General features: G+C 40.9%; 1 protein-coding gene across 3 annotated transcripts in view; it reads left to right on the top strand.

Annotated features, from left to right (window-relative positions):
• Window positions 1-252: 252 nt before the first annotated feature.
• MAP7D3 (MAP7 domain containing 3) overlaps window positions 253-27,844 on the top strand; it is a 29,152-nt gene continuing 1,560 nt past the window's right edge. Inside the window, exons 1-17 of one of the 3 annotated variants that reach the window (XM_032474598.1) lie at window positions 253-403; window positions 5,627-5,725; window positions 5,830-5,913; window positions 7,050-7,213; window positions 10,142-10,253; window positions 10,772-10,876; window positions 12,226-12,321; window positions 15,699-17,059; window positions 17,827-17,957; window positions 18,204-18,412; window positions 19,726-19,858; window positions 20,933-21,071; window positions 22,205-22,309; window positions 23,288-23,341; window positions 24,639-24,747; window positions 25,982-26,177; window positions 27,104-27,375. In XM_032474598.1, coding sequence (XP_032330489.1) covers window positions 343-403; window positions 5,627-5,725; window positions 5,830-5,913; window positions 7,050-7,213; window positions 10,142-10,253; window positions 10,772-10,876; window positions 12,226-12,321; window positions 15,699-17,059; window positions 17,827-17,957; window positions 18,204-18,412; window positions 19,726-19,858; window positions 20,933-21,071; window positions 22,205-22,309; window positions 23,288-23,341; window positions 24,639-24,747; window positions 25,982-26,177; window positions 27,104-27,375 — 3,430 coding nt within the window. In that variant the 5' untranslated portion in view covers window positions 253-342. Of the gene's footprint in view, window positions 404-5,626; window positions 5,726-5,829; window positions 5,914-7,049; window positions 7,214-10,141; window positions 10,254-10,771; window positions 10,877-12,225; window positions 12,322-15,698; window positions 17,060-17,826; window positions 17,958-18,203; window positions 18,413-19,725; window positions 19,859-20,932; window positions 21,072-22,204; window positions 22,310-23,285; window positions 23,342-24,638; window positions 24,748-25,981; window positions 26,178-27,103; window positions 27,376-27,844 lie in introns of those variants that run through there. The other 2 variants (XM_032474600.1, XM_032474601.1) reach the window with 2 other exon arrangements.

Raw genomic sequence — 27,844 nt, 5'->3', positions numbered from 1 at the left:
ATCCTTAAATGAACGAATGAATGAAGAATGAATGTACTGCGTTTCTAGGTAGAAGTGATGAAAAGAAAAAGGACTGTTGGATAGCCAAGCCAGCTGATGATTGGCTGTCCTCCAAGATGAGGGTATGGGGAGAGCACGGGACGTAGAAGACGGTTTCCTTACACAAGGTGGTCCCGGAAAGTAGCGCTGCGGCGTTTGCGGGTCTGAGGCTGCCGCGGCGTCTCTTTGGGCCCCGCCCCGCCCCCGGAGCCACGCCCCCGACCCCCGTGGCGGCCGCGCCAGAGCCTGCGCACTGGGGTCCCGGCGGCGGCAGCAGCGGCTCCCAGCTCGGCGGCTCTGAAGATGGCGGAGCGGGCTGGCGCTCGCGGCAGCACATCCCTGAAGGGGCTGCGGGAACGGATGGGTGAGCGGGCCGGCGGCTCCCGGGGGAGCTCGGGCGCGCGCGGGAGGCAGGGTTCCCGCGGCCCCAGGGACCTCTGGAGCGGCGTGGCCCGCGCCGGAAAACTTTACTCCGGAGTCTCCTCGCGCGCGGTCTGATGTCCCCTCGTGCCACAGCGCCCGGGGACGCGACGGGGCGACGGGACGGGACGGGGGCGGGAAGGGAGACGGCTGGCCCGCGCCGCCAATGGCCTGAGTCCCGCAGCCCGCGGTCCAGCTGCCACCGCCCGCGCCCGCACCCCCACGGGCGGGGAGCGAGAGAACTAACGGGCGCTGCTGGGGCGGGAGGGCAGGGGCCTGGCACCCGGGACCCCGCGGACGGCCCCGAGCCTCGCCTGCCAGTGGGGGCGGTGGACGCCTTCGCAGACGGGACGCGCAGCTGCCGGGGATGTGCGGGCGCTGGGATAGCCCTCGGGGCCCGGGGCAGCCCTGAAGTTTTCCCGCGGCCCGGGGCGCTCGCGCTTTCGTCCTCTCCCACGGTCTCAGTCCTTGTCTCTCCCAAGGCTTGACTTCCTGCACCCTCCCGGTCAAGGGCCGGTGACGAGGGGGCCTTGGGGGGGAGGTCTTGCTTTGAAAGTTGGGATGAAACTTGGCTCTCGGCTCCTCCGGGTTTGCCTCCTGTAGCACATGACTTCGCCAAGATGTCATCTTCCGTGGGACCTCTTGCAGACCCCAGGCTGAGCTGAATGGGAGTCAGCGCTTCAAAGTGCTTTCTCCTAAACTGATCCCATCGCCAGAAAGTACCCTTCCCCCCACCCCAAATCGTTGATTTTATAAAATTGGACAGCGCATTGCTTAGCCCAAGAGACTTGTCCACTGCCTGAGAGAGGTAGTATTCGATTGTGGGAGGTTGCTTTTAGCCTGTTCTCAGGCTGGTTTCCTTTTATATGAGCTCCAATAAAACAGTCTTACTGATTTTGTTGAAATCCTTAAGGATTTTTTTCATTTGCAGTTGAGAATTAAGTTTTAGCCTGGCTACTATTGGAAGGCTTTGTTATTTCAGAACGCTTTGAATCAACTCTCCGGAGGTGTCAGAAGCAAATACACTTTCATCGTTCCATAGGGAGAAAAACTCTTCTTTTTGTCTCTGGCTTATTATGGTTCACCTAGAGGGGGACTTTGCAATAAATTCAAAGATTTGTATATTGAAAGTCGAAAAGTATTTTAAAGTTTTATATGGGACAGTTGCTTGAATTCACAGTATTTCAAACCAAAAGCTTAAAGCCATGATGCCCCAAAAAAGGAGGGGCTTAACCCAGAACCCTAGTTGACATCTTTGCTGCCCATTTCATATGTCCATTTCATATTAGGAATTGAAAACGTCACATGTTAAACTTTCATAGAGGACCAACTTGACTATAACTTGGTCTCAGCATGGCCTCAGCATTTTCCTAACGGGGACAAGGAGTCAGTGAAATGTTCTGCCACTTTGTGACAAATGCTTCTTTTCTGTTATCCAAATACCAGTGAGTAGACTTTGTTGCTGTTTAGGCAGAATTCTGTGAATGTACCTTATATTTGTGGTTCCCTGATTGCAGATTTCTTTGGGTTCCTATTTTTTTTCCTCAATATTTTCTCACGTGCAAACTGTCATAAAGCTATGAAGAGAGATTCTTGGTATGGGTGGAATGGATCCACAGGAGACCACATGACTTCCAACTGCTTGGCTTTGAGTGAAGGTGGATCCAAGACTGGGCCAGCAGCTGTAGGAAGGGTCAGGGACTGGGCTGCTGGAAAAGAATCTGCTGACCTCCCCAGCCAGCACTTTGCAGGCTGCATCCAGCAGGAGCTCAATATAAGACTGTAGCAATTGCTGCTTTTCATTCTGTTACCCAGATAACAGTGAGTAGCACTGTATTAATCTGTAGCAGTTAGCTTCATGGTACGGTTGTTCTCTGCCGTAACCACAGCCCTCTTTATAATAAAAACCTTCAGTCAGTTTTTACAATCTCTGCCTTTTGCTACCTTATTAAAAAAAAATACTAGTTTATGTGATCTAATGTTTCTAATGAGTACAGAAGAAAAGTCTTGGAGAGGTGGGGGCTAAAGATTTTATGTTGAACTCCAAGTGATTTCAGGAGCAACAGCTGTGGCAGACAGTGTAGAATTTTTGCTAAGTAAGTACTGGGATGAGTATCATTGACATCTCACAGGATTAAGCATTTTGGGGTGATTGTGCTTGGGTGCGGCTTTAGGAAGATTATTACCATTCTTGAACTAGCAAGCTGTCGTGGAAAAATGTTCTTCCTTCTTGCATTGAGCTTGCCCTAGTGGAGCAGAGCTCTTGTGACAAAGATCTTTGTGTGTGTTTTGAGGAAGCGGGTAGTTTCAGGAGAGAAGCAGAAATGTCCTACTATATTGAAGTCAGTAATGAGTTAAAATACTTTGTGTCCAGAAGGGGCCTCAAAATTTCAATGACATCATTTAAAAATCTGTCAAGTGAAAAGCATTCTTTAAGTTTGGCATCCTAGTGTCACCTGTTTTGGGCTCACTTCATTCTGAGGCTTTTATTGAGCTAGCTAGCTAGGCTGATTGAGTTTGTTAAGTTTCCCCATCAGAGGGACTGATTTTCTTCTTGTAATGTCTTTTACACATTTTCTCTAAACTTAGGCGTTTGTTAGCCGCAGCATGATAGTACTTTCTTTAAAAAATACATAGTAAATGCTTTATTTAAAATTTTTTCCATTGCTATATTTCCAAAGTATATTTTAACCCAAAACCCATATATTTCATTTACTTATCATTAAATCAGTTTTATGCATTTAGATCTTAATTCCTTCCTTGTGGTATTTTAAAAAGAAGTAACCTTAGAAGTGGCTGAGGTGGAATTATTAAACTAAGTCATATAAAGGTTGATGTGAGTTTTATACAGTCTTGATAATTATATAATATTTCAAAATAAAGTTGCTTCATAATCTACAGTTGGATTAAGTTCTGGCTTTACCGATTGCTGGCTGTGTGATCTCAGGTTTTTCATCTGAAAAAAAAAAAAGAAAGTGAGGAAAATAGTAATACCCTTTATAGGAGTGTTATGAGAATTTAATGTGGTAATACAAATGAAAAGAACTTGGTAAATGGTGAAGTGATACACATTATTTGTTATGGCAAGTTTTAGGAAAGTACTGCAAATACAGATTAAGATTCATAATTCAGTCTTAGTAATAAACTCTACACATTTTCTTATTTAGTCTTCAGGCAAAAGATAACTTTTAACTTTAATTTGAGAGTTAGTATAAGAACTATAGAAATACTCTACTGTGCCTTACTGTTACCTTAAAGTGAATGGTAAGTAAGTTCCCTCATTGGGTGGAGTTGAATGTTCATTCTGTTAAGTTCATACATAAAGGCTTTCTCGAATTGCCTGGACATTTTAAATAATTTTTAGAACCTGTCCTTTTGGTAAATGTATTTCTTGCCAGTAGGAATTTGGATATAAAGCTCTAGAAATCAAATTTGATATTATGACCTTTGTATGATTTGGTTCATTATTCCCACCACAGCTATTTCTAAGGTTACTTCTAATTAATAAGATCTTTAAATCTGGTAAAATTGTACATCTTGAGAGATATTGTCTTTACGGCCAACTGAATTGTGCCAAAATACGGACTTTCCTTAGGACTTTTAAGTGGGAAAACCAAATGTACAAAAACAATGCTGGTTTCTCTGTGCTCACATAGATATGTTGTGAGTGGGAGGGAGATACGTAGGATGGTTTAATTAATTTATAGACTATATTTAAGAATTTTTTTCTTAATACACTAGTACTCAAATTCAGAGGATAATTATGGTCCACAAAACTGCTGGTAGTTAAATTACTGAGGAAGCTGAGAAGAGTAATTTTCAAGCTAGATCATGGATTATCTGAGCTGTTAGGTCTCTGGGATTAAAAAAAAATCCTTTTTCCCTTTTAAAATGGCAATGCCTTTGGCAGCAATTGTGATGTCACCTTTCAAGGTTACTCTGTAAAATGGGTCCCAGATACCTTTCCTCAGTGGCAACTAACATCTCAAAGTCCATTCATTCCGAGTACAGCCACAGCTCCTCTATTCCCCTATTTTAACTGCCCATCTTCAACTGTGAACATTTTTCTTGAAATATAGAAACCAGAGCTGTACGCAGTATCACAGGGTCATAATTCAGTGCTATTCTCCAGCCCCTGCCTGAAGATGCCCAATATTGTGCGGCATTTTAGATACAGCCATATATGGATTGTGTTAGAAGGGGAAAAAAACATATATTCTGACCATAGGTGTGTTTTTAAAATTATTATTTTAATGTATTGGGAATTCCTCAATAATAACTTGTGTGTGTATCATCCTAGAATTTTAGTTTTTCTCACTTTCCCTCAAATTATGCCCCCATAATCTTATATTTCACCCTTTTTGAAGTTTACTTACCACTTTTCTACCTGTTTACACATGACATATAAATTTTATATTATATAATTTATATTTATTTGCTCGACATTTTCCTACCTAGAATAATACCATCACGTTGGAAATTCCTCGAGTGTTTCTCCACCTTCACTGTGCATCAGAATGGAGCTTTTAGCAACTGCAAAGGCTGGACCCCACTCTCACAGTGTGGGGACCGGGAGGGGAAGGCATTGCTAATTTTTTTAAAAGCAATTTTGGTGACTCTAGTTTGCAGCCAGGGTAGAAAGCCCCTGTCTAGATAATGTAAAATATACTCGTTCATATTTGGCCGAATCTCTGAGGCTGTCACTGTTGACAATTTAACTTCCAAATTCAGATCCATAAATTCCAAATCTTTTCTTTTCTAAATTCCCCCACTTTATGGCAAAACAGTTTTTCCAGTTCCTTGCCAGCTCAGTTTTTCTAGTACTTGGTGTAATGTCTTGTCTGAGGCATTTTTGAAAACTGTTAATCGTTAGCTCCTACTCATCCACAAGCTTGCGCTGTGACTTCCACAAACCACTCTCTGTAGCTGCACACACAGGCCAGCATGGCCACAGTAAACACTTAAATTCTTCGTTAAATTATTGTTGAACATCATAGGTACTCAGTATGTCTTTTTTGTTGACCCAGAGTAATCTGTCATGATTTATGCCTTCTAGAAGAGATACTGTCTTATCATCAAAGATACAGTTGGCTGTGCTTTGCCACCCCGGATTGGCTGTTTGTATGCTTAATATCTAATCCCTTTCCTTTATCTCCCTGCATTTTAGTCGCTGCTGCTAACGCAATTGCTGAAGAAAGACGAAACCAGAGTGGCTTTAGCACTCTTGCACCTCAGTCTTCAAATGCAAAGTCAGCATTTAAACCAGGTATAATTTCTAGAAAGCTTTGATAGATGTCGAAGTATCATATCATTAAAGTTTGATATCCCATTAATGCCTAACTATATTCTTTTATTTATTTATTTTTTTAGTAATAGATGGATCTGTGCTTAAAAACGATATAAAACAAAGATTAGCAAAGGAGCGAAGAGAGGAGAAAAAGAGACAGGAAGATGGTATGTATTAGACTTTTTTAAAAAATTAAAATGAATGAATTATATGTTAAGGTTATTTGTTTCCAAAGTGGTTTTACTTACTTTTTAATCTGTTTATATGATAGATTATACTTTCTAATAGTATGTGCTATATTGGGTTAAAAGCTTGAACTAAATTAGATAAAGAAGGCCTATGAAAAATATTTGACCAAATTGTTTAATTTTTGAACTAGTAGTTTCTGTTAGCTTTTATTTTCTGAAAACTAAGGTATGAAAATTTCTTCAGTGTTTGTACAAACAAGCAAAATGGGATTTCAGTAAAAATGATTCTAAAACCAAAAATGAAGTCGCTAATAATCCTAAAATAGATATGATATCTTTCACTGGTTGCTATGCTTCTCAAGTATAACTTTGTATCAGTTAGGATCTTAAAGAACAATCTTTTTCTACACCTTGAGAGAAATTTTCAACTATGTATTTTTCTCACCTGGTCTTGTAAATCCACTGCAAAACTAGTGCTCAACTTCATTCAAATGGAATAGCAATTGTCTTTGTTTTGGCAAGGAGGTGTTTCTTCCTGTAGCTCTATAAGAGTATTTTACAACTGCATAGATGCTCTCCAGGCTTTAGTGAGGGGAAATTTGAATATAGGAAAACATCATGCTGTTCAGTAGTGTGGTATGTGCCTGAGCCCATGAAGGTCAAACTGGCTGTCTTGATGTGGCCTGCCTAGGTGAGGCCTTTGGAATGAAGTGTCCTAGTAGAAGGGGGAAAAACATATATTCTGACCATATGTGTGTTTTTTAAATTCTTATTTTAATGTACAGCAGGTTAATCTGGTGGGGTTTGACTTCAGCTCAAGTCAGCAGTAACATCACACGAAAAAAAATATTTCTTCTGAATTTGAAATTTTAGTTTGGACAGGAGGAGAGTCATCTAAGCCAATTCACTTCTTGGGAGTTAAATGAACACCCAGTGGAAATGATTCTTTCATGGCCATCTCTGTTCACTTATATAATAAATCTGTAGTTATTAGCATAGATTATGGTATTTTTAAGAAAGAGAATAAAATACATTAAGTTTTTCCTACTCTGTATGTAATGTGGAAAACTGAAATATTTTCTTGGCTCTTATACCTTGCATTTGGAATATTTCAGCTAATAAAGAAATACAACTTCTTGAGAAAGAAAGAAAGTCTAAGATCCTATATGAAAAACAGATGGAGGAAAAGCAACGAAGACTGAGAGAGCAGAAGGCAAAGGATGAGCAACGGAGGATATCTGCAGAAAGAAAAAGAAAAGAAAAATTTCAGGAGGAAAGGGTACATGTTCTTCTAGCCTGTTAATCGGATGATAGATATGCTGTGTTGCCTGGTTCTGGGGTACTTTTTTTCTTAGCCCTTTTCTGCCTTTACTGGTCCCACCTGTGGAAGGGAAACCAATCCTAGTTCTTCGTTTCTTCTTTCCTTGCCCTGTTCTGATCAGACCCCTGAGTTTAGGCTCAGGAGCTGAGGTAAAGAGGAACCTTGCTAATCCAGGAAGAGAGCCCTGTCGACTTGCAGAGCCTGGAACCCAGGGTGCCTGCAGCCTGAGGTTTGCGGTGAGCGGTATGCTCTCCTACCAGAAACTGTTGTCCCCGCAAAAGGCCCTCCCTGATGGGCCCCCATCTGACGGTTTACTTCTCACAACTCCTGTCATGTGAGTGCCGGAGGCCCAGCCGGTCAGAGCCCTGGCGCTCTCCCAGGGGTTCCCTGGCTCCCTCCTGTGTGCGCTCTCTCCCCCACGAGCTCCTTTCTTTCTGTTGTTTTGAGGCCCTGCTGCTCTCTTTTCCTCTCTGGACTCCGTTTGGTGTCCTTGGCACTCTGTTGGTGTGAGTCACTGCCTTCGTTGTGCCCTCTCTCTCCCATTCTGTCCGTCTTCGGTCAGGTTGTCTTTGACTCTTTGTATGTAGGCGTTTGGCTACCTGTCTCAGTCGGTATGAGTCTCTCTGACACCAAGTTTTCCTCCGTAGGTCATCCCACTGCTTTACTGAGTGTCCTTGACTCCTTTTGCATTGGCACGTTCTCTGTGGCACCAGTCTCCTTCTTGCTGCCATTCTTACTTTGTTCCAGTGACTCTCAAGTGTCCCTGAGTAAGCCTTAGTCAGTCTGTGGCTGTCCGTCTGATCCTGGCCTTTGTCTGCCTGAGGCACTGCCCTTTTCTTTCTGCTTTCTTTGTTTTAGCCTCTCTCTTTTTTTCTCTCCCCATCTTTGGACTTTTCTGCCTGTTGATCTCTCTGTACGTGTGTCTGTATCTCCCTCTCTTTTTCCTGTTCTAATTTTTAAATGTCTTTTTCTCTTCTTTTCTCCTTGCTTCCATATCTCCCCAAGAGCCTTCTCTGTGGTGCTTGCCTTTCTGTCTGATTTTTGCGTAAAGTTGCTCTTGCAAATGCCTTACCCTCAGCCCTTACCCGCATTCATGGGTCTTCCTCATTCGAGGACTGTTCCCTTGCTGTTTCTTCCCTGTCCGTGGCTCACTAGCACCTTCTCTGACTTTCTGAACCTTTTTCTATGGTTTATGCTCTTTTTTTCACATTCCAGCATTTGGTGAACTCTCATTCAGAATTTGTGTCACTCTCTATCTTCTTCTGTGAAACCTCTCCTTAATTTCCTTCTCTGTGATAAAGAGAATGAAGGCCACAGAGAGAGAGAATGAACTAGGTGGAAACAGAACCAAAGAAAGTAAAATAGAAAATTGTGTGCTGCAGAGTGGGGAAGGGTCCCTGGGAGAGAGTCCCAGGCACTGAGAGGGAAAAAAAAAAGACCCTCTTAGGGAAAGAGGAGCCAGAGAGAGAACACAGAGAAAAGAAGATGCAACAAAGTGACACAGCAGACAGAAGGGGAGCCAGAGAGAGACATGGCAGGAGAAGAGGCCGCCAGACCAGGAGAAAGGGCAAAAGAGAGCCGTCCCCAGAGAGCTAGCATGGGGAGTCCGAGGCAGAGCAGGGACTGTGGGACACTGTGAGTAGGCTGTACTTAGAGGAAGAGAATAATTCTGTAGAGCAGGGGAAACCCCAAACTTGGTCGTGCTGAGGAGGGGTGAGTGTGGACAGGCAACACATAGGAGATACGGCCGGAGCTTACACGTGAGCCACAGATGCAGAGCACAGAGGGTCAGTGCACCTAGACCCAGCGGGATAGAATTCTTAAGAATCAGAAATGTTTTAATAATGCAAGATTAGTTGCTGTTTTTAGTCTCTGTTATACTTCCTGCATTCTAAGTAGTTTAAAACAACCTATTTTCTGTTAGAAAATATAACTTTGAAATACTACCATTAGATGAATTTTAAGAATTGAAGTTGCTTTTCTCCTTAGGATCTGGATAGCTCTCCATTTTCCTAGTATGTTTATCCTCCTTGACCTCAGAGAAAGGCTGGGAGCATTATAAGGATGATGTTGCTATGAAGCGCTTGTTGTCAGGGAAGAATAGAAAACCTTGTAGCCCTCAGGTTGGTTTGCTCACCTGAATGTGGTCCACGGCGTGTCACAGGGATGAGAAATAGCTGAGAAGAGAAAACGGTGCACCTCATTTCTGGTGGTGGTGGTGTTTTGCCACAGTGTGGCATTTACATCTGTAGAGCTGTTATCCTGCACAGTTTAAATTGAAGTTGAGGTCAAGACAAGTACATCAGTTATCTTTTTCAAACTTGATTAGTTAACACCAGAATTTAAAATGTTACAGATGTGGGAATAATAAATGATCTGACATAGATTTCTCTTGCATATTTTAGTTGACTTTTTTCTTACCACATTCTATAAAGAATTTAAGGTATAATTTTTAAAAATACATACTTCAACCAGATGATAAAATAAATGCTTGAGGGAATCAAGCAGAGAGGGATATTAATATAAGAAAATAATAAAACATATGGTCTGATTAGCATACACCAAAATGTGCCACTCAGTCTTTGTGTAGTTGCTAGAAATAGGCTACGCATTTGGTTCTAAATTTCCTAATGATAAAAGCAAAGAGGGAAGCACAGTCAGTTCCTCGATTCATGTCCATAAGATTAAAACCTGGTTATTCAGGAGAAGCACTAATATTGATTGATACCTGAGATGTTTCCAATTTTTTTTAACTTTTACATTTTATAAAAAAATTTTGCCTGGTACAAAAATTTGGTAATGGGGCTATTTGATAATCCACAGATCAAAATTATACTAACCAATATAATGCATATGTAAAAATTTGTTGTCATCTGTTTTAAATAGGAGAGACTCAAGGCCATCCTTTATCGTACATTGGAACGGAGCAGCCACGTTGATCGTCAAAAAAGATGGTCGTGGGAGGGCTGTACGGGAATAAACTCTGAGAATAAAACCGGTAATTAACAACTGTTAAAATTGATTCATGTTCATATGTAAATATTGGCTATTTGTATACGGTTGCATTTACAACAGGGTTTTGAGCTTTGTATTCTAAATGAAAACGCTGCCGTGTACTCTTTGGCATGCATTTAAATTTGTGTCACGTGAGATTGCAAAAGAAACAGGTGCAGCTTGTAGTAATCTTATTTTATCCACTGTATCCAGAATCTTATCATTTAAACTTCTGATCGGTATAAGAATGATTAATAATTAATAACCTTTACATAGCATTTTTAAAATAAATTGTCCTGTTTACTGTGTACTGTAAGTTTTCCTATATATGGACATAATCCTACACAATTTCATAAAATGTAAGGTAAATTGGCATAGTTTGTAAGGAATGACTAACAATGAGCATTGTGTACCTAATTAATGCATGTTTATGCTCCATAGAACTATATCATGGACTCATTTTGTTTCAGCTAATGATGCATTTTAAAATAAGACTACAGTAAATATTGTATCTTTTCTCAGCCAATAAACATTCTATATCTACTGAAAAACTTGAGCAGGGGACTTCTGGTTTACACAAACAAGTGTCTGTGTCATCTACAGGTCTCCAGAATCCGGTTGACAAGAGTAAGTAGTTATTTCATGTCTTCTGAGTTTCAAATCAATGAAATCAATTCTTTAGGTGTATTTTTACAGTACCACTTATTCTTTAGATTGTAGAACATTTAGACTTATTTCAGAAGAGCACCACGTTGTTTTATAGTAAATAGTGATGGTCATGACAATTTTGTATTTTCATCAGTATAAATCCTTGTTTCACGATTTGTTATTATTAATGAAAGCACACAAACACTGGTGTGCTTTCATTAATATGTGTACCTGCCATATTAATGAGACATGTAAAGAGAAAGGAATAGGTGATGACTTTCAGGTTAATAATTAGTTAAATTGCACTGAAGGAGCAATTCCAAGTAACTTTTTAAATGATTTCTTTACTAGTTTTTAATATAAGAAGGTATGTGTGGAAGACACTGAAATAACTTGCTTAAAGGTACAGTATATTGTACACTCTGAAATGATGAATGCTGTTATTAATGATTCCAGGGATAATAAAATCAGTATTGTTAGTAGATTACCTTCAAATTGAAATGAAACCTGTTCAGTCCAGAGAGATGAACATTTCAAACTCAAATGAAGTTTATAATCTAACTTGTAATATTTTAAATAGCCCTATTTTAAATCTTGGCTGATTCAAATAGCCTGTTTTTCTTCTGCACATTGCTGACTCAGTTTTGTCATTTCTTGCAGCGTGACAATAAGGGATAGGTGATTCCATCACGTGATCACATCAATTACACTGCTGTGGTTCATGCTGTTCAATTACATTATCAATTCAAGAACTTTCAAATGATGCTATATTGTCAATATGTACTTTAACTTATAGGTCCCCAAAAGAGAAGTTATTCTTTAAACAGACATTCGTCAGTATTCTGATCAGTATTTCAAGTGAAATGGAAAAGTGTCTACATAAAAGAGATTTTCCCATATGACTGACTGGTTTGGGTTGCTAAAATTGTAACATCTATGAATGTTAATGATAACTTTTATTTAAAAAAAACTAGTTATAACTAAAGTATAAACTACTTTAGTCATAGATGTTATGGGCTATGTCTAGAATTAAATGTCGTATATTCCTAACTTGGTAACTTTGAAGTTGTCTGTTAGTGTCAGGCATTTTCCCTCTTAATTTTTAATGTTTTCTAAGTAATTTTATTTCATTTCAGATAAAGAGTAAACTAGTTTTAAGTTTGGGCATATAAAAATCTCTCTACATAATATTTGAAATTTAAATAAATTCTTACAAGTAAGAGTAGAGAAGATTTTTAAAAAGGTTTGGAAAAAAGGAGTGGCTCACTCCTGAAATAATGTATTTATACAGCTTGTAAAAATAATGTTCCTTTGCCCTTGATCTCCAGAAGCAACAGAGAAGAGGAGAAGCTCATCTCTGAATAGAAGATGCAGCAAACTGCATTCATCTGCGGAACCTGAAGAAGTAGAATCAAAAACAAGTGGTTAGTTATTTCTAAGTATTGATCTTAAATGGTGGTTTTCAAGTGTTTATGTCAACATTTAGTTGTTTGAAAAGTCATTTCAAAAAACTGGAAGCCAAAATAATATCCCTTCTTTAACTGAAAAATATACTTTGGTGCCATGCTTACGTGGCTGAAGCCAGAAGAGCCTCTTTAAATGAAACGTGTAATTCTGCCATCATGTGAGCAAGGGGTTATAATAAAGCTGAGGAACTAGATCTCAGAGTGTTGGTGTAGCCAGATTTGTCCTGAAGCACCTGATTCCCTTCAAACATTTCATCAGTTCGCATGTAGAAGTTCTAAGTTACTGGCCATGTTTTGAACTTCAAAGCTTTGCTCTGTGGCTTCACGGTATCATCCACATTTGTCCTTTGTGCGTGTTTTCACTGCTGATGACTACACACAAAATTTCATAATTATTACTGAAGTACTTCTTTACTTAAAGTTGCTTCTTTCTGACACCTTCCCCCCCTAAATTTTCTCTCTCAGACGTGACTGTTCCTTTTTGTTTCATACTGAACCTTTCACTTACAGAAAACTCTCCACTTAATCAGTCAGGTCAAATCCTGTTACAACAAATGTCATTGTCACAGGGAACCTTATGAACATAAAAATTTATTGGAGCAACAAGATTCAACTTGAACAGAATAATTCATTCAGTCCCTTGGAGCTTTTGGTGATGGACTTGACCAATATGACTGTCAGTGGCATGTATCTGTAGGAAGCCACGTCAGAGTGGTTTTGTCATGTACAACTTTTTTCTTTCTCCACATGTGAGTTCCTCTGTGGAGACTCCATACATTGGGTATGATTCTATTAAATACATTACCTAGAGTCCTGTATTGGGGTTACTGTGGTACGCTGGGGCCTTTGCCCCTCCATTCAGGTACTCTCTTCCCTAACAGAGCAGTCCCATCAGATGGCAGTATTCAGTCCTATTCTGTATGTGTGGCTCTCATTGCTTCTGCTTTTAGTCTGGGAAAGTTACAATTTATAGCAGTTCACATTGCTCTTTCTTGCTTTACATTTATTTGTGAGACCTCAGATTGAATCCTTTCTGTTTATTCTCATCATTTAGTTTGTCAAGTGCACACCAGTCTTTGGGAGAATAATTTAATCAGTCACCTGCTTATCCCAGCAAAACCGTCAGTAGCCAGGAGCAAAAGTACTGCTTCATTATTAATTTCTGGAAGTAATATTTCAGGTAACAGGCGTAGGTCTGAAAGTGTTAGTATGTCCTTAAAAAGCAGGTTGCATCACTTAATTTTTTACAGTAAAGCATGAAAATAATGTGAATCAGTACTTTGCAAATGAGTGATTTTTACCTAACTTTTTTATGTTGAGTATTTATTTTATGATCTCTAGCATGGTAGGGCAGTTATCTGGCTAATTGATAGGATGAGATAGAGAGTTTGGTTGTTGTTAAATTTTTAAGCTGTGGGGTTTTTGACCTGTGTTTGAATGTATCACAGTACTGTAAAAAGTATTGGATTTTAAAAATTTAGAAAAACCTAGTATCAAGGGAGAGTCTCCTACTCCACCCTCCTTTTTTTTCTTAAAATGTGGACGAATAACATTAAGTGGCTCTTTAGCTTTTAGTTAAGAATATAAAGATTGTTAGTAAACAAATCTTCAGGGTTACGTGGATTTTCTCACGTTTAGGTTCCATGTTACGTTAGACGTGCCTCTGCGTAGTAAGGGGTTCTCGGTAATGGAGAGCTCTAATTCACTATTCCCATCCTTTTTCTCTTTTTTTTCCCTCCACTTTTTCCTTTCCAGAATATATCCCACCCCCATTTATTTTTTTTTCCTGTCAGTATTCATATAATTTAGCAAATCAGAATAGACTGTCATAGACTTTGTTGCAGTGCAGCGTTACTTCTCTTGGTTTGAATTCCTGACTTTGTTGATGCCTGGTTATATGTGTGCTGTCAGATTATTTTCTGCCAGTCTCCCCCCAGACTATTATAAGGAATTCTACTTACTTTCATTTTAGTTTAATATATTACCCCCATCAAAAACCTTAATATTTTGTCTTAAATCTCTATAGCTAATAGAAATCTAGTTATTATACTTAACTATATTTTCTGTAGCACAAACTGTCAGTGTTAAATAAGTGACTGTTTAGGCACATGCAGGTATGTAAAGAAAATGCTTCCTCCACCAGAAGTGAGGGACTAAAAAAATAACCAAGTCTTGTATTTACCAAGTCTTACCAAGTCTTAAGGAAGCACCCGCCAAATGCCTTTTAAAAAATGTTTGCTTTCTTTATTATGAAAGTAATTAATATTTAGTGTAGAAAAATGTAAATATAATTCCCTATTATCAATATCCACTGATAACTGAATTTTTTTGCATTTATATTTTTTAATAAAATGGGATTATAACCTGCTTTTGTTTAAACTCAGTATATACCATTTTTATGTCTGAAAATTGAGTATTACTGCTCTCAATGACTGCCTTAGTCTAGTCCAAATTTTCTGTTGAGTATTTAGATTATATTTTCAATTGTTTCAATATTATAAGCAATACTATAATAAGTAACCTCATATATACATTTTCATTTGTTTATCTGCTTTTGTCTTAAAGATAACCTAGAAATCAAATTGCTAGAACAAAGAGTGTATACTTTTTAGAATAGCTCTTGATACATTATTGCCAGAGTGCTTCCCAGGGAGCATTTACAAATCCACACTCTTCACCAGCAGTGTATGACATTGCCTGGTTCCCAACATTGGTATTATCACTTTCCTCCATCTTAGCAGGTACTGGATATTATAATTTATGTGCATTTATTAGGCTAAAAATATTTAGATTGTTGAAGCTGGAAGAGACCTTGGAGATGCAGTCTGACTAATGTCTTATTACAATTTTCTGTATGGGTGAGAAAATGTTCTTTTTTACGTTCTAGTTTAAAACAATCATATGTAAAGTGTCTTACGTAATCATCTGTGATGGTAAGATCTCTGGCCCTGGTGACATTGTTTATGTTACTTTTAGGAAGTGTTAAAGGTCTTGTAATTTTCTAGAAAATCATTCTGAACTATAGTGTGATTGAAATAGAAATTTAATTTATTCTTATTGCAAACATCAGCTTTTGAGAAGCATCTTACTTTCATTTGGAGTGGACTATTGCTTTCCCAGGGCCTTTCTTGGTGGTGCTTCTGAAATACCAATTTGGTGATGCTTCTGTCCTATGTCTGTGATCCATTTCACTAAACACTCCGTGTTGTGTCTAATCCCTCTGATTTCCTAATAAATGCAGTCTCTTTTGTTCTTATACTGTTACATAGTACATTTCTGTCTTGTCATATTTCTACCTGTATGGGATTTCATTCTCTGTCCTCATTTACCTGCAGGCATCCACAGTATAATCCAGCTTGTAAACATGCCCTTGCGTAGCCAGAGCAGTGTTGAATTGAAGAGTACCATAGTGCCTTGCAAGTCAACAGTGGCAATCCCTTCCCAGGAGAAAGCAGAAATATCTTCAAAGATATTTGAAGCAGTCCCCAAGGCGAGTGTGGAAGCACCCGCCGAGGCGAGTGTGGAAACACCCCCAGAGGCGAGCATAGAAGCATCCCCGGAGGCGAGCGTGGAAGCACCCTCGGAGGCAAGTGTGGAAGCATCCCCGGAGGCAAGTGTGGAAGCACCCCCAGAGGCGAGCGTGGAAGCGCCCCCGGAGGCGAGCGTGGAAGCGCCCCCGGAGGAGAGCGTGGAAGCGCCCTCGGAGGCGAGCGTGGAAGCGCCCCCGGAGGCGAGCGTGGAAGCACCCCCGGAGGCGAGCGTAGAAGCGCCCCCGGAGGCGAGCGTAGAAGCGCCCCTGAAGGCGAGCGTAGAAGCGCCCCTGGAGGCGAGCGTAGAAGCACCCCTGGAGGCGAGCGTGGAAGCATCCCTGGAGGCGAGTCTGGAAGGGTCCTCCAAGACCAGCATGGAAGCACCCGTGGAGGCGAGCATGGAAGTGCTCCCCAAGAGTGTGGAAACATCACCTGAGGCAAGCATGGATCCATCCCCTGACGTGAGCATGGACTCGTCCCCTGGGATGAGTGTAGACCCATCCCCTGAGGTGAGCACGGACTCATCCCCTGAGGTGAATGTGGACCCATCCCTTGAAGTGATCACGGACTCATCTCCTGAAGTGAGCTTGGAAGTACTCCCCGAGGAGAGCGAAGAGAGCCTGGAAGCGTCCCCTGAGGACAGTCTAGAACTGCTCCCCGAATTGACCCCCGATGAGAGCCTGGACGTCCCTCCCAAGGAGAGCCTGGACGTCCTTCTGGAGGAGAGCCTGGATGTGTCCCCCAAGAAGAACCTGGACGTCCCTCAAGAGGAGAGCTTGGACGTAACCCCTGAGGAGAGCCTGGACGTCCTTCCCAAGGAGAGCCTGGACGTCCTTCCGGAGGAGAGCCTGGATGTGTCCCCCAAGAAGAACCTGGACGTCCCTCAAGAGGAGAGCTTGGACGTAACCCCCGAGGAGAGCCTGGACGTCCTTCCCAAGGAGAGCCTGGACGTCCTTCCGGAGGAGAGCCTGGATGTGTCCCCCAAGAAGAACCTGGACGTCCCTCAAGAGGAGAGCTTGGGCGTAACCCCCGAGGAGAGCCTGGACATCCGTCCCGAGGGGAGCCTGGAAGTAACCGCCAAGAAGAACCTGGACGTCCCTCAGAAGGAGAGTGTGGAGGCGCCCCCTGAGGTGACAATGGTGAAAGCAAAAGACTGTCCTCCGCAGGTTTGTCGGGTGCCTTTCATTGACAAATTTTCTATTAAAATCTGTATATTTAGTTGTATAGATTTCGATAGGTCAAGTTTCACAACAGAAGCAACTTCTTACTTATAGCATTCTGTGAGATAATAAATTCACTGTAATGATTTAAAATTATCTGATATATGTTGTACCAGAGTTTCCCCCCAAAACTGGAAAATTAGTATAAGAGACAAAATATAGCAATTTATATGAACTATGTTTCCAACTGAAGGAATTTTTTTGAGAACTATTTGCAAACCTCAGTTAGGATTTAAAAATAAAATTAGGTTTTTAAATTTTAAATTTTAATTGAAGTATAGTCAGTTTACAATGTTGTGTCAATTTCTGGTGTACAGCATAATGTTTCAGTCATACATATAGTTACATATATTTATTTTCATATTTTTCACTATAGGTTGCTACAAGATACTGAATATATTTCCCTGTGCTGTACAGAAGAAACTTGTTTATTTTATATATAGTAATCAGTATCTGCAGGTTTTTTTAAAAAACCAAGTTTTGAAGTAAAAGAATTCTTTTAAATTAATTATTTCTATGACGTGCTTAAACTGTGTAATATAAATTGTTAGTCTGGAAGAACATATCTCTGTACCGAATTCTCATGCATGGAAGGAAAATTTGGAATTTAAGGAACTATGATTCTATTTTACTCAGAATATTTTTCTCTTGAAAAGCCAGCTGCAAAAGGTAAATGCTAGTAATTTCTTATCTGATTGTATTGATCTGTTCAGAAATCAGAAATGGACAAACAGGCCTCAAACTCTGTTACCAAGAAGCGCCTACCACCGTCGCAGATCCCATGTTATAAATGGTCGTCTTCTCCAACAAGCAGGTGGCGTCCGCCATCCCCCATCAATGCTAAGTAAGTAGCTTATTTGCAACTGTTCCTGATAGGTATTTTACCAGCATAAACTTCACATCAGTGTTTCAGCAACAACGTGTAGTATGCATGGTAATGTAAATATAAAGGGAAAAACCTTTAAAATGGATTTACCTTTGTCTATAAAATATCATTATATTATATCCAGATATGTTTTATGAAATGCTGTACTAAAAATTAGCATGTATTTGTTACAAAATCATAACAGACTTCCTTCATTTCTCTCAGGAGGCAAATCCAAAAGAATCGCCCCCCATCACCTTCACCCGTCACTTCAAAACCATCAACACAGGTTCCTTTTTCTTATAAAGTAATTCCTATTCAGCGTACCCTATTTGCACAAAATGCATCAGGTACTATTGGAATGAAAAGTGAAGCCATTTCTAACACCACTAACAACTCTGAGGCTGCGAGCCAAAATGGTGCGATCTGTGAAGGTAAGAGCATTCACTAAGAAGTTCATTTCTGCAACGGAGTTTGGGAATGGTCAGCTTCATTTTATTCCCCAGTTCAGAGAACTTCAGGAAGCGAGCTTTCTTCTGAATAAAGAGAATTTCACCAGTCACTGGCACACTGCTTGTTTTTTCTTGCCGGAACTTCCTCTTACCCCCATTTTTGGAACAGATGTTAGAAGTACGGGTTGGATGAGCACCGTGGTCTAGGTGCTCCCTGCAATTCTGACAGTGGATGGCCCTAAGGTATTTTCCATCCTTGGAGAGAGCACATCCAGCCATTTGTGGCTGAGCGGGTTTCCATCAGGAGCTGTAGGGCCATTTCCATACATAGGCCGTAACATGGGTCAGGCCAGTATGTGGGTTCCTGAAAGTACCATATTGGTATTTTGCTGGTCACATGCATTCTTTTTTCTTTTACATTGAAGTATGGTTGATTTACAGTGTTGTGTTAGTTTCAGGTGTACAGGAAAGTGACTCGGTTACACACATATATATCTATTCTTTTTCAGATGCTTTTCCATTTTAGGCTGTTACTCATATGTATTCTTAATATCCATGGACATAACTTAATTTTAAATACACTGGGGAATTTTGCTTTTTGAAGGAATTGCACAGTGAATTTTTTGTAACGGAAGCAACCTTTTTATTATAAATTATTTTAGATGTCTTGAAATCCTCATTTTGACGTATAGTTTATTTTAAAAAAGAAATTAGTGACATGACTGAAATATAATATGCCTCCATGTGATCACTTTATTTTACTGATAGTCCTGGTTTCTTTGGTTATCTACATTTAGCCATTTTATGATCAACCAAACATAGTAACATACTATTATCAATGGTTAGCTAAACAGTAATTATTTAGTAAAAATAATGCACAATTTTCAAAATGTATCCTGGATATATTTTTGTTTAATCGAATATTTAAGATTTGTACACTTCATTTGGACCGAGCATAAGCTTGTGCTTCCTCTATATTCAATATATCTTAATTTTTTTTCCCATGAGGCAATTTAGTCAGGTATCTCAAAACAGCTAAACCAAAATGAGGGTACATTATTTCATTTTGGAAAACGCAGTTGTTAAAAAGAAACAAAATGCTACTTCTGTTACGGAGGGGCGGGGACTTGCAGTTTTGAACAAAATCTGTTGCATAAATCACAGTCTGTTTTTTATAAATTTTAGACCATGGACATATTTGGTTTTTTAAAAAAATACTGTAGGTGGTCTTGCTGTTGGACTTAGAGGCAGTATGTTCCATAAACTTAACTGTTTTACATGTTAATTTGGACTAGAGTCTGGTAATAAAAGCACACCAGGGCCTATGAGTGCCAAGGAGGCAACAAAAATTTTGGCAGAAAAACGACGCCTTGCTCGCGAACAAAAAGAAAAAGATGAAGAAAGACTACAAAAAGAGATGGAACAAAGGTTGGCACAAAATCATCCTTTCTATACTATAAATCTTGGCTGGGGCCCATATTCTGAAAGTCAGAATTTATGCTCAAGTTAGATGTATTATAAATTCTCAGAGTAATGGACTTTATCGCCAGCGTGAATCAGAAATGACTCGGCGCCTTCTAAACTAGTGTGGGGAGCATTTCAAGCACACAGGACACTGGTGTGTAAATGAGCGTGTAGAGACCGGAACTCGTTCCAGGGTCCTGGGTCTCAACAGTAGTACCCGAGTGATCATGTAAGACTCTTCCTGTTGGTATTCACTAGTGGCAGTCCCTTTCTTTGTTTCAAAAGTTTTTGTAAGTTTAAAATTTGTAAACCTGGAAGGGATACTCCCTCCTGTTTTACTAGATGTCTAATGACCCATAGGTTGCAAATACCACGTATAGTTGTACGCATTCTACCCTTGATTGCAAGGCCCGTTCGATTTGGGGCTCTGTGATGCGAACTCTGTCTACTGTTTGCAAAGAATAACTACAGTCCTGACTTTGTTTTTAAGTATTAAGTGTCTTTGAATCATAATTACGTGCTTTCTATGTACCTTTCTACGGGTTTGGGAGAAAGGAGGAGGAGACATTGTGAACAGCAAAGAAAACTATAATTTGAAGAATATTACTCATTGCTTCGTGTAAGCAGAACTAATTTGGCATTTTAAAAGCCCTGAATACTGCTCATTGTGGGCTGGGGTTTCCTCCACTGAGCACCACCAGACCCTTCTCTAAATTCCCTCTCTCACACCCCAGTGTGCGATTCAGTGTGAGCATATGTCTAAGACAGTTAAGAAGGGCTGATGATCTCTGATTGTGTGTGCGCGTGCCCATTTGTGTTTTAAGATGCAAAGTTGGCCACTTCTTGATAGAAATATTTTTTCTACTCCCAGGGGCTAGTTTCCCCCATTTAAAAAAGATGAAATTATACAAATCCGATGTAGTAACAACACAGAAAACTTGGTGAATCTGGTGTAAATATAAATTGTGTACTACACACAAGCAGTTTCACTATAAAAATACACACATTGAGAGTTATTTAAATATTCTGTGTCATCAGGAAAATGAAAGGCATAGCAAAGAGAGCAGATGAAGGCCCAGAAGAAGAGTTCTCAAATTTTGAAGATGTGCAGCAACCAAAGGAGATAAAAAAGAAGGAAGAAAGTCAGGATCCAGAGGACAAGAAAGTACAACTCCAGGTTTGCTGGCTCTGCACTTTCTCAAGGGATGAGAACCAGATTCTAAAATTCAGTGGAAACCCAAAACAAAAATCTCTTTCTCCAAGATAGAAAAGGAGCAGATACAGCATTCTCTGGTTGCATTTTTACATTAGAGTCTAGCTATTACCCAATATCGCTGTGAGTCATTCTCAACCACCCTTGGCAAAATCCTAGAATGTCTTCCAAGTGAAACAAAAGCAGAAAGCAACAAATTACAGTCTAGGAGTCCTTTAGTTTGTCTACGTAAATAATATTACAGCTTGGTTTCAGGAAATCCAAATCACTCACGCAGATTAAACATCCTATGAGTTTTCCCAGTCCTACATTCTGTAGTGACACTTACACCTGCACCCCTCTGCACACCGCCTAACAAATAAGATAAAAATGATGAATACCTCTAAACATTTAACGCCATCAAATCCATCAATAAAGAATGTCTCACTTGAGGCGCAAGGATATAGCTCAGTGATAGAGTGCATGCTTAGCATGCGAGAGGTCCTAGGTTCAATCCCCAGTGCCGCCTCTAAAAATAAATGAACCGAATCTCCCCCCTCAAAAAAAACTAAAAAAAAAAAAAAAGTCTCACTTGTGTACATTTAAATCAGCAGGTAAATAAATCCCTAAATAAAAAAAAAAACACCTCAGACTGTACTCAGCTTGAATTAGTATGATAACCTAATTTATATTCCAGTTTTTGGTGTATCAGTTATATGTGTCACATAAATGATTGTATGTATTTGCATTCCTTGAGAATGTACCTATATGAATCCTCTCGATGCTTTCGAGAAGGGTAAGACTTGGCTCCCGTTGCCTGTGTCAGTGGAAGACTACACAGAGTCACTTACATACTTTGAAACTGTAGTTCTCTGAGAACCCTGATGTCCTGGAGGAAACATGGCTTCTAAATCCTCAAAATAATAGCCTAGTTTTTACATTTTTGCTAATGCTTTAAAAACTGATGATCCATGAATGAAATATATGAGTATTCTCAATCACAAGGTTACATTCTTTTGTTCTGGATAATGTCTTACTGTTTCACTTTTTAAACTGGTGTTCTGTGATGTCACTAAGATGTATTGAGGTTAAATGATATTTTTATACAAATTTCCTAGAAAGGCGACGCCAAAATAAAAGCTCAGGAGGAGGCTGACAAACGCAAGAAGGAGCACGAGAGAATTATGTTACAGAATTTGCAGGAGAGATTAGAAAGAAAAAAGGTAGTTTTTCTTTTTGGGGGGGGGTTTGATTCTTTGTCTAAAACTGTTGGAAATCACAAATAAGGGATATGCTAGCCCTGATTGTTTTTCCTCGGTACTTTCTTCTTATCCAAGAAGCTGACTTCTCTCTAGAAAGGTCTGTTACGGATCATACCTCTCTCTCATGGACCACTGGTGCCATTATAATGGCACTATGCCTCAGTTTAGCAAACCCTTGGGAACGAAGCTCCTTTGAGCAGAACCACAGAACCACTCAGGTCATGGTAGGGGTTGGTGGCAGTTAGAGTTTCTTCTGAACTGGGCTGGAAGTTGCTGCAACTGAGTGGGAAGAAGCAGAAGGTGCAGGCCTCTGAGAGGCCAAGGTCTGGGCTGTTTGCAAAGCAGGGCCTCACAGTGCATCTCACGTGGCTCATCTGGGAGCAAGGAAAGGCTCTGGACCAGGCCAAGGTGCTGCATGGCCTCTCTGTCAGGAGATCAGTGACCGTGAGGAGGCCTGCAGCTCTCCTCGCCTTCAGGGAAGAAAGTGAACACTGCGGCGGTGGGGGGGCTTTTATCCCTCCCACATATGCTCCTTTTAGTAACCAAACCTCTGACGTGGTCGCATCATTGGGGTGCATTCTTTTCATTAACATCAGCTTCAGTCATGGTCTGTTCAGGCCAAAATCATATTCCAAAGTTCTAATTGGTTTGCAGTATGTGCTTAGTCAAAGTACTGAATTTCTAAGTCTGCAAATCAGGAGTGAGAAGTCATTTGGATTTCTGTGTTACAATAACAAGTATATCTGTCATTGCTCAGTGTTTTCTAGATGATGGTGAAACTGGGATTAAAAGAAGGAACCCAACCTCCGGCCAGGGGTCTGTGGCTTTGGAGCAGTCACTGATACTGTCCGATTCTGGAACGTGGAAATGATCAACTTCTTCAGGACCACTGTTTTGTTTTTAATCTGTTTTCATGTTTGAATTTTTATTTTCCTTTAGAGAATTGAGGAAATTATGAAGCGGACGAGAAAGCCAGATTCGAACACATCAAAGGTAGTCTGTGTGCTCCTACCAGCAATGTGTACAAATTCCTGCTTCACATTCTTGCTGACTTTTTAATTTTTGCCAGTCTGGTGGTAATGAAATAAAACTATCACATTGGTGTTTCCCTGATTATTAAAAAGATGGAGCATGTTTTCATATCTTTAGTTAGCTTTCATGTTTTTTCTTGTCTGAAGCGCCTGTTTAAGTCTTTTGCCTAAAACTTTCTGACTGACTTGTCTTTTTTTATTTCCTTATTGGTAGTTCTTTAAATGTTCTAGGTATTTATACCTTCTTGGTTGTGTGTGTTCCAGATATCTTCTCCCAGTTTGTGGCTTTCCTTTTCCTAATGCTTTCTGCTGCTGCATAGAAGTTCTTGATTTTCACATCGCTGAATTTATCAATATTTTTTGATGACTAATGGAGTCAGGTACCTTATTGGCCATTTGGAGATTGACTCCCTTTGGTGAAGTGTCTTTTTAAGTCCTTTGCCCCTGTTTCTATTCAGTCACCTGCCTTTTTCCTTTTGATCTGTTAGAGTCTTTACCTGCTCTGGTTCTGAGCCATCACAGGTATCGGCCCCCATGCTGTAGTTTGCCTCACACTCTCACAGTAACTTTTGATGCACAGAAGTTTATTTTAATGAACTCAAATTTGGCAGCTTTTTTCCCCTTATGGTTAGTGCTTTAGGGTCTGTCTCATGATAAGTATTTGTTTACCCCAGTGCCCTGTCTTTTGATGGTTTGCATGCATCTAAGGCCTTTTCTCCCCTAGAGTCTGTGTTCTCAACCCTTTGTGCTACAAAACTGATATTTTGCTGATTTACAATTGCCCAGTTGTCCTTCATATCATTTTGAAAATTTAGAATAGAAATGTCGTTTCTGAAAAGTGCTGGGAGTCGTCATGTCAAAGATCATTTAGCCCATTGGCCTGAGAGGTTGTGCCTTAAGCAGCAGCCAAGAATTTTTTTAACTTATTTACCAACGGGCCACACCTCGGCTTAGTTAGGACCTCGAGTGGGCAAAGCCTGCATGCCAGCCCAAAGCTGTTGTCCCTTGACTCTTATTCAGAGAAGTCTTTCATTCTTGAGTGTCTTTCCGTAGCTGAGAGACACAACTAGGGCCACCTGTCCTGTCCTCTGTAGATTCTTGGGGCCAAAGAGGCTAATATTTTTTCCTTTTAATTGAAATGACAAAAATTAAAAAAAAAATTCACCAGCAATCCAGGCGTGAAGTCTGTCTTCTTTGAAATAACTGAGTCAGGATGATTGACTATTAGATGTAATCATGACTTTCCGTTTGCATTGTAGGCTGCAGATACAGCCAGCATCCAGCGTGATGCATATGAGGAGGACGAGGCGGACGATGAGGACGAGCCAGAAAGTGACGACGATTCCTTTGATGACATGCGTCCACCTGGTTTGCTCGCCTTTTGAGTTCTGTGACCATCTAGAAACTAGACTGTCTAGGTTTATCCAGGGGCTACTCCGCTTCTGAGCTGTGTGGCTTTGAGCAAGTCACTTAACTTCTCTGTCCAGCTTCCCTGTCTGAAAAAGGGGAAGTTAATGTTGTTCTTCTAGAGTGGGCATGAAATTGCAGTGGGAGAGTCCATGTAAGGCGAAGAACAGTGCCTGACTCTCAGTAAATATTAGCTGCTGCTACGCCTGTTGTTAGTTTTCAAGTTGTGCTGAGAGACTATACAGATGGCAGCTCTTTCTCAGCTCAGTGTAAGGCTTACTAGCATTTTGTAGTTCAGGACCTCACGCAGCATTCATGACCCACCATAGGTGGAATGCCACTTTCCGCCTCACTGGGAAAAATGAAAATCATGTCATGATCTGAGAGCCCTCTCAGGTGCATTGCTGAGTCGCGTTCATTCCTTGGTGAGGAGGACCACTTTATGCCCACAGTAGCAGCATTTGGCCGTGTGGCCACCCTTTATCCGGTAGCAGATATTGAACTCAAGTCGGGCACTCTGCTAGGTAGTAGGGATGCACGGCCCTCAGCCTCAAGGAACCGCAGCCACTGCGGAGTCAGACATGAGCAGTGATGCTGCCACAAGCTGGTTGCATTAAGAGAAGTTTGGCCGAAGTGCAATGAGAACATAGCAGTAGGAGCAGGGCGGGTGTAGGCCCTGCCTTAGGGCGTTGGGGGTAGGTTAAGGTAGGAGGTAGCACTAAGGGTGAGACTAAAGAAAGAGGGTCATTTGGACAAGGGGCAGGAAGTGTGGTGCCGTCATTCTTCCTTGGCAAAGGAGAGAGGGCAACTTCCCTAAAGGTGGCCCTCTGTGCTTTGATGGCAGGGTGGCCATGTATCCTGGCTAGCAGCCCAGGCCATGGTTCCAGAAAGTGGGCTTGCCTCTCTTGAGTTCTGCCCCCTGATAGCTCTAGCCTGGCAGGGTCACAGCCTTCACTTTGCTTGTCTTTGTTGTTGAGATTGCAGTTTTTTTAATTAGGTTTATTCATTTAGGTTTTTATGGGGGGTGCGGAGAGAGGTAATTAGGTTTATTTATTTATTTACTTGTCAGAGGAGGTACTGCGGTTTGAACCCAGGACCTCGTGCATGCTAAGCATGTGCTCTACCACTTTGAGTTATACCCTCCCCCTAAAATTGCAGTTTTAATTTTGTGGCTCTTTTTTTTTTTTCCCGCTAGCTTTTATAAATGGCATGGATCCATCCACAACACCAAAAGCACATTTTAAAAATGTGAAGAACACTCGCAAGCTGGAGTTTTTAGATGCCACTTCTAGCCACATCTGTAAAGAGACAAAAACAGTTTTTAATTGTGACATGAAAACCTTTAGACATAAAAGCGTGAAAGATACTTTGAGTCAGATAAAGAGTACAAGGTGAGTCACTGGGTGAGTTCAGCATAATGCACTTGAAGGGGTTATGATTGTCATTCTTAGAATGGTGCGTGAGATTACTGACTGAGCTCCTAGTTGGTACCAAACACTATGTCAAGCACTTGACTTATAGAAACAAACTAATCTTCACAATAGACTTGCTTAGTAAGGATGAGTGCCGCCATTTTTACAGATGAGAAACTGAATCATGGAAAGATTATGGACCTTATTTGCCCAACATCTCACTCACTGTTCGAAGGCAGAAGCAGAATTCAAACCCAGATACACCTGACTCCGAACTGCTTTTGTTCACACTGATTAGTGTTGTCTCATAAAATCAGGGAAGGGGACATTGAGTGACTGCAGTATACCAGGCACTTTACCTATTTTAATTCTCATTGCAACTCTGGTTTGATATTAGTGTCCTCATTGTACATACGGGGAAACTGAGGATCAGAGATTAGGTTGGAAGAACAGGCACAGATTCCTGGGAATGGAGGCTCCTCGGGGATTGTGTGAAAAGACATTAACGTACAAAAAGCCCATGAAAACAAGAGTCTGCTGAGAGGCAGCGAGGTGAGGAGAGAGCACTGGAGCTAGTAAACCCATGTCAGTTTACTGACTCCACCTTGCTGGCTGTTTCCTGGATCAGCTTGAAGCAGGGACTGGGTTCCTGGAGCCCTGCGTGCTGAGCTGCTCCTAGCCCCTCCTTAGTCTTCCTGTGGGGCCCTAGGACCTGCTAGGACACAATTTGGAAACCAGTGTATTCTGTGATCTCCAGAGTCCCTTCCAGCCTTCCCATGCTATGACTCTGATGAAAGTTCATTTACTTCCAAGGCATTTCTTAGAATTAAAAGGATACAGCTCCTTTCAGGACGAAGCCTTGATTTGGGAATAGTCAGGATTCTAACCAACATACCTCTTTCTAGATCCTCCACCAAAAGAACCACCAGCCGAGCAGCAAAAACTGGAAAGGCCAAAACCAGCAACACCATGGGACCTTCTAAGAGTTTACGTTCAGAGGCACAGGAGTGGATCTGTGACAAGATTACTGACATCACCAGCGAGACAGAACCACCTATGTCAAGTATCCCTCCTGACAGCCACGAACGCCACCTGAAAGGTTCTGTGACATCCTGCCTAAGTGCTCAGCTGGCTGTGGACAACAAAAAAAGAAACAAATCTGTTTCTACTGAGTCGGGTAAGGCCTCATACCATCATCACTTTGTTTGAGAGGTAGTTGGCCTTGAACCCTCCTCTGTTTCTGGCTGTCCTGTAGCTGTCTTGGCACTGTGTAACTTTGGAGGTGAGGGAGAAGACTGGTGGGTCTAAAATCTAGGTTGATGTCCAAGAGTTTTCCATTAAGTTAGTTTTGAGAGGGTAAATGACTTGCTTCTAATTTGTATGTCCTGCATTTCCTGCCAGACATGCAAAGCAGGTTCCGTTCAAACCCCAGATTCCTCTGCGCTCCTGGTCCACCGGCTGCTCTACAGCACGCAGATAACATTTAGGGCAGAGGCTTAGTCAGTTTTTTGGAATTACTCTTTCAACTCCAAAACCATAAGGCCTTTGTTTTTCTTTCCTCAAGAAGCTCTCTTTGAAATTGAGAGGCAGCTTGGGCCCGTTTGTGGGATGGGGACATTTGTAAGAGCACCAATATGTCAGCGACT

The sequence above is a fragment of the Camelus ferus genome, chromosome X (genome assembly GCF_009834535.1).
Source record: "Camelus ferus isolate YT-003-E chromosome X, BCGSAC_Cfer_1.0, whole genome shotgun sequence".
Taxonomy (NCBI): domain Eukaryota; kingdom Metazoa; phylum Chordata; class Mammalia; order Artiodactyla; family Camelidae; genus Camelus; species Camelus ferus.
Note: the sequence above shows the minus strand (reverse complement) of the source record. Positions and strands in the feature narration are given on the sequence as shown.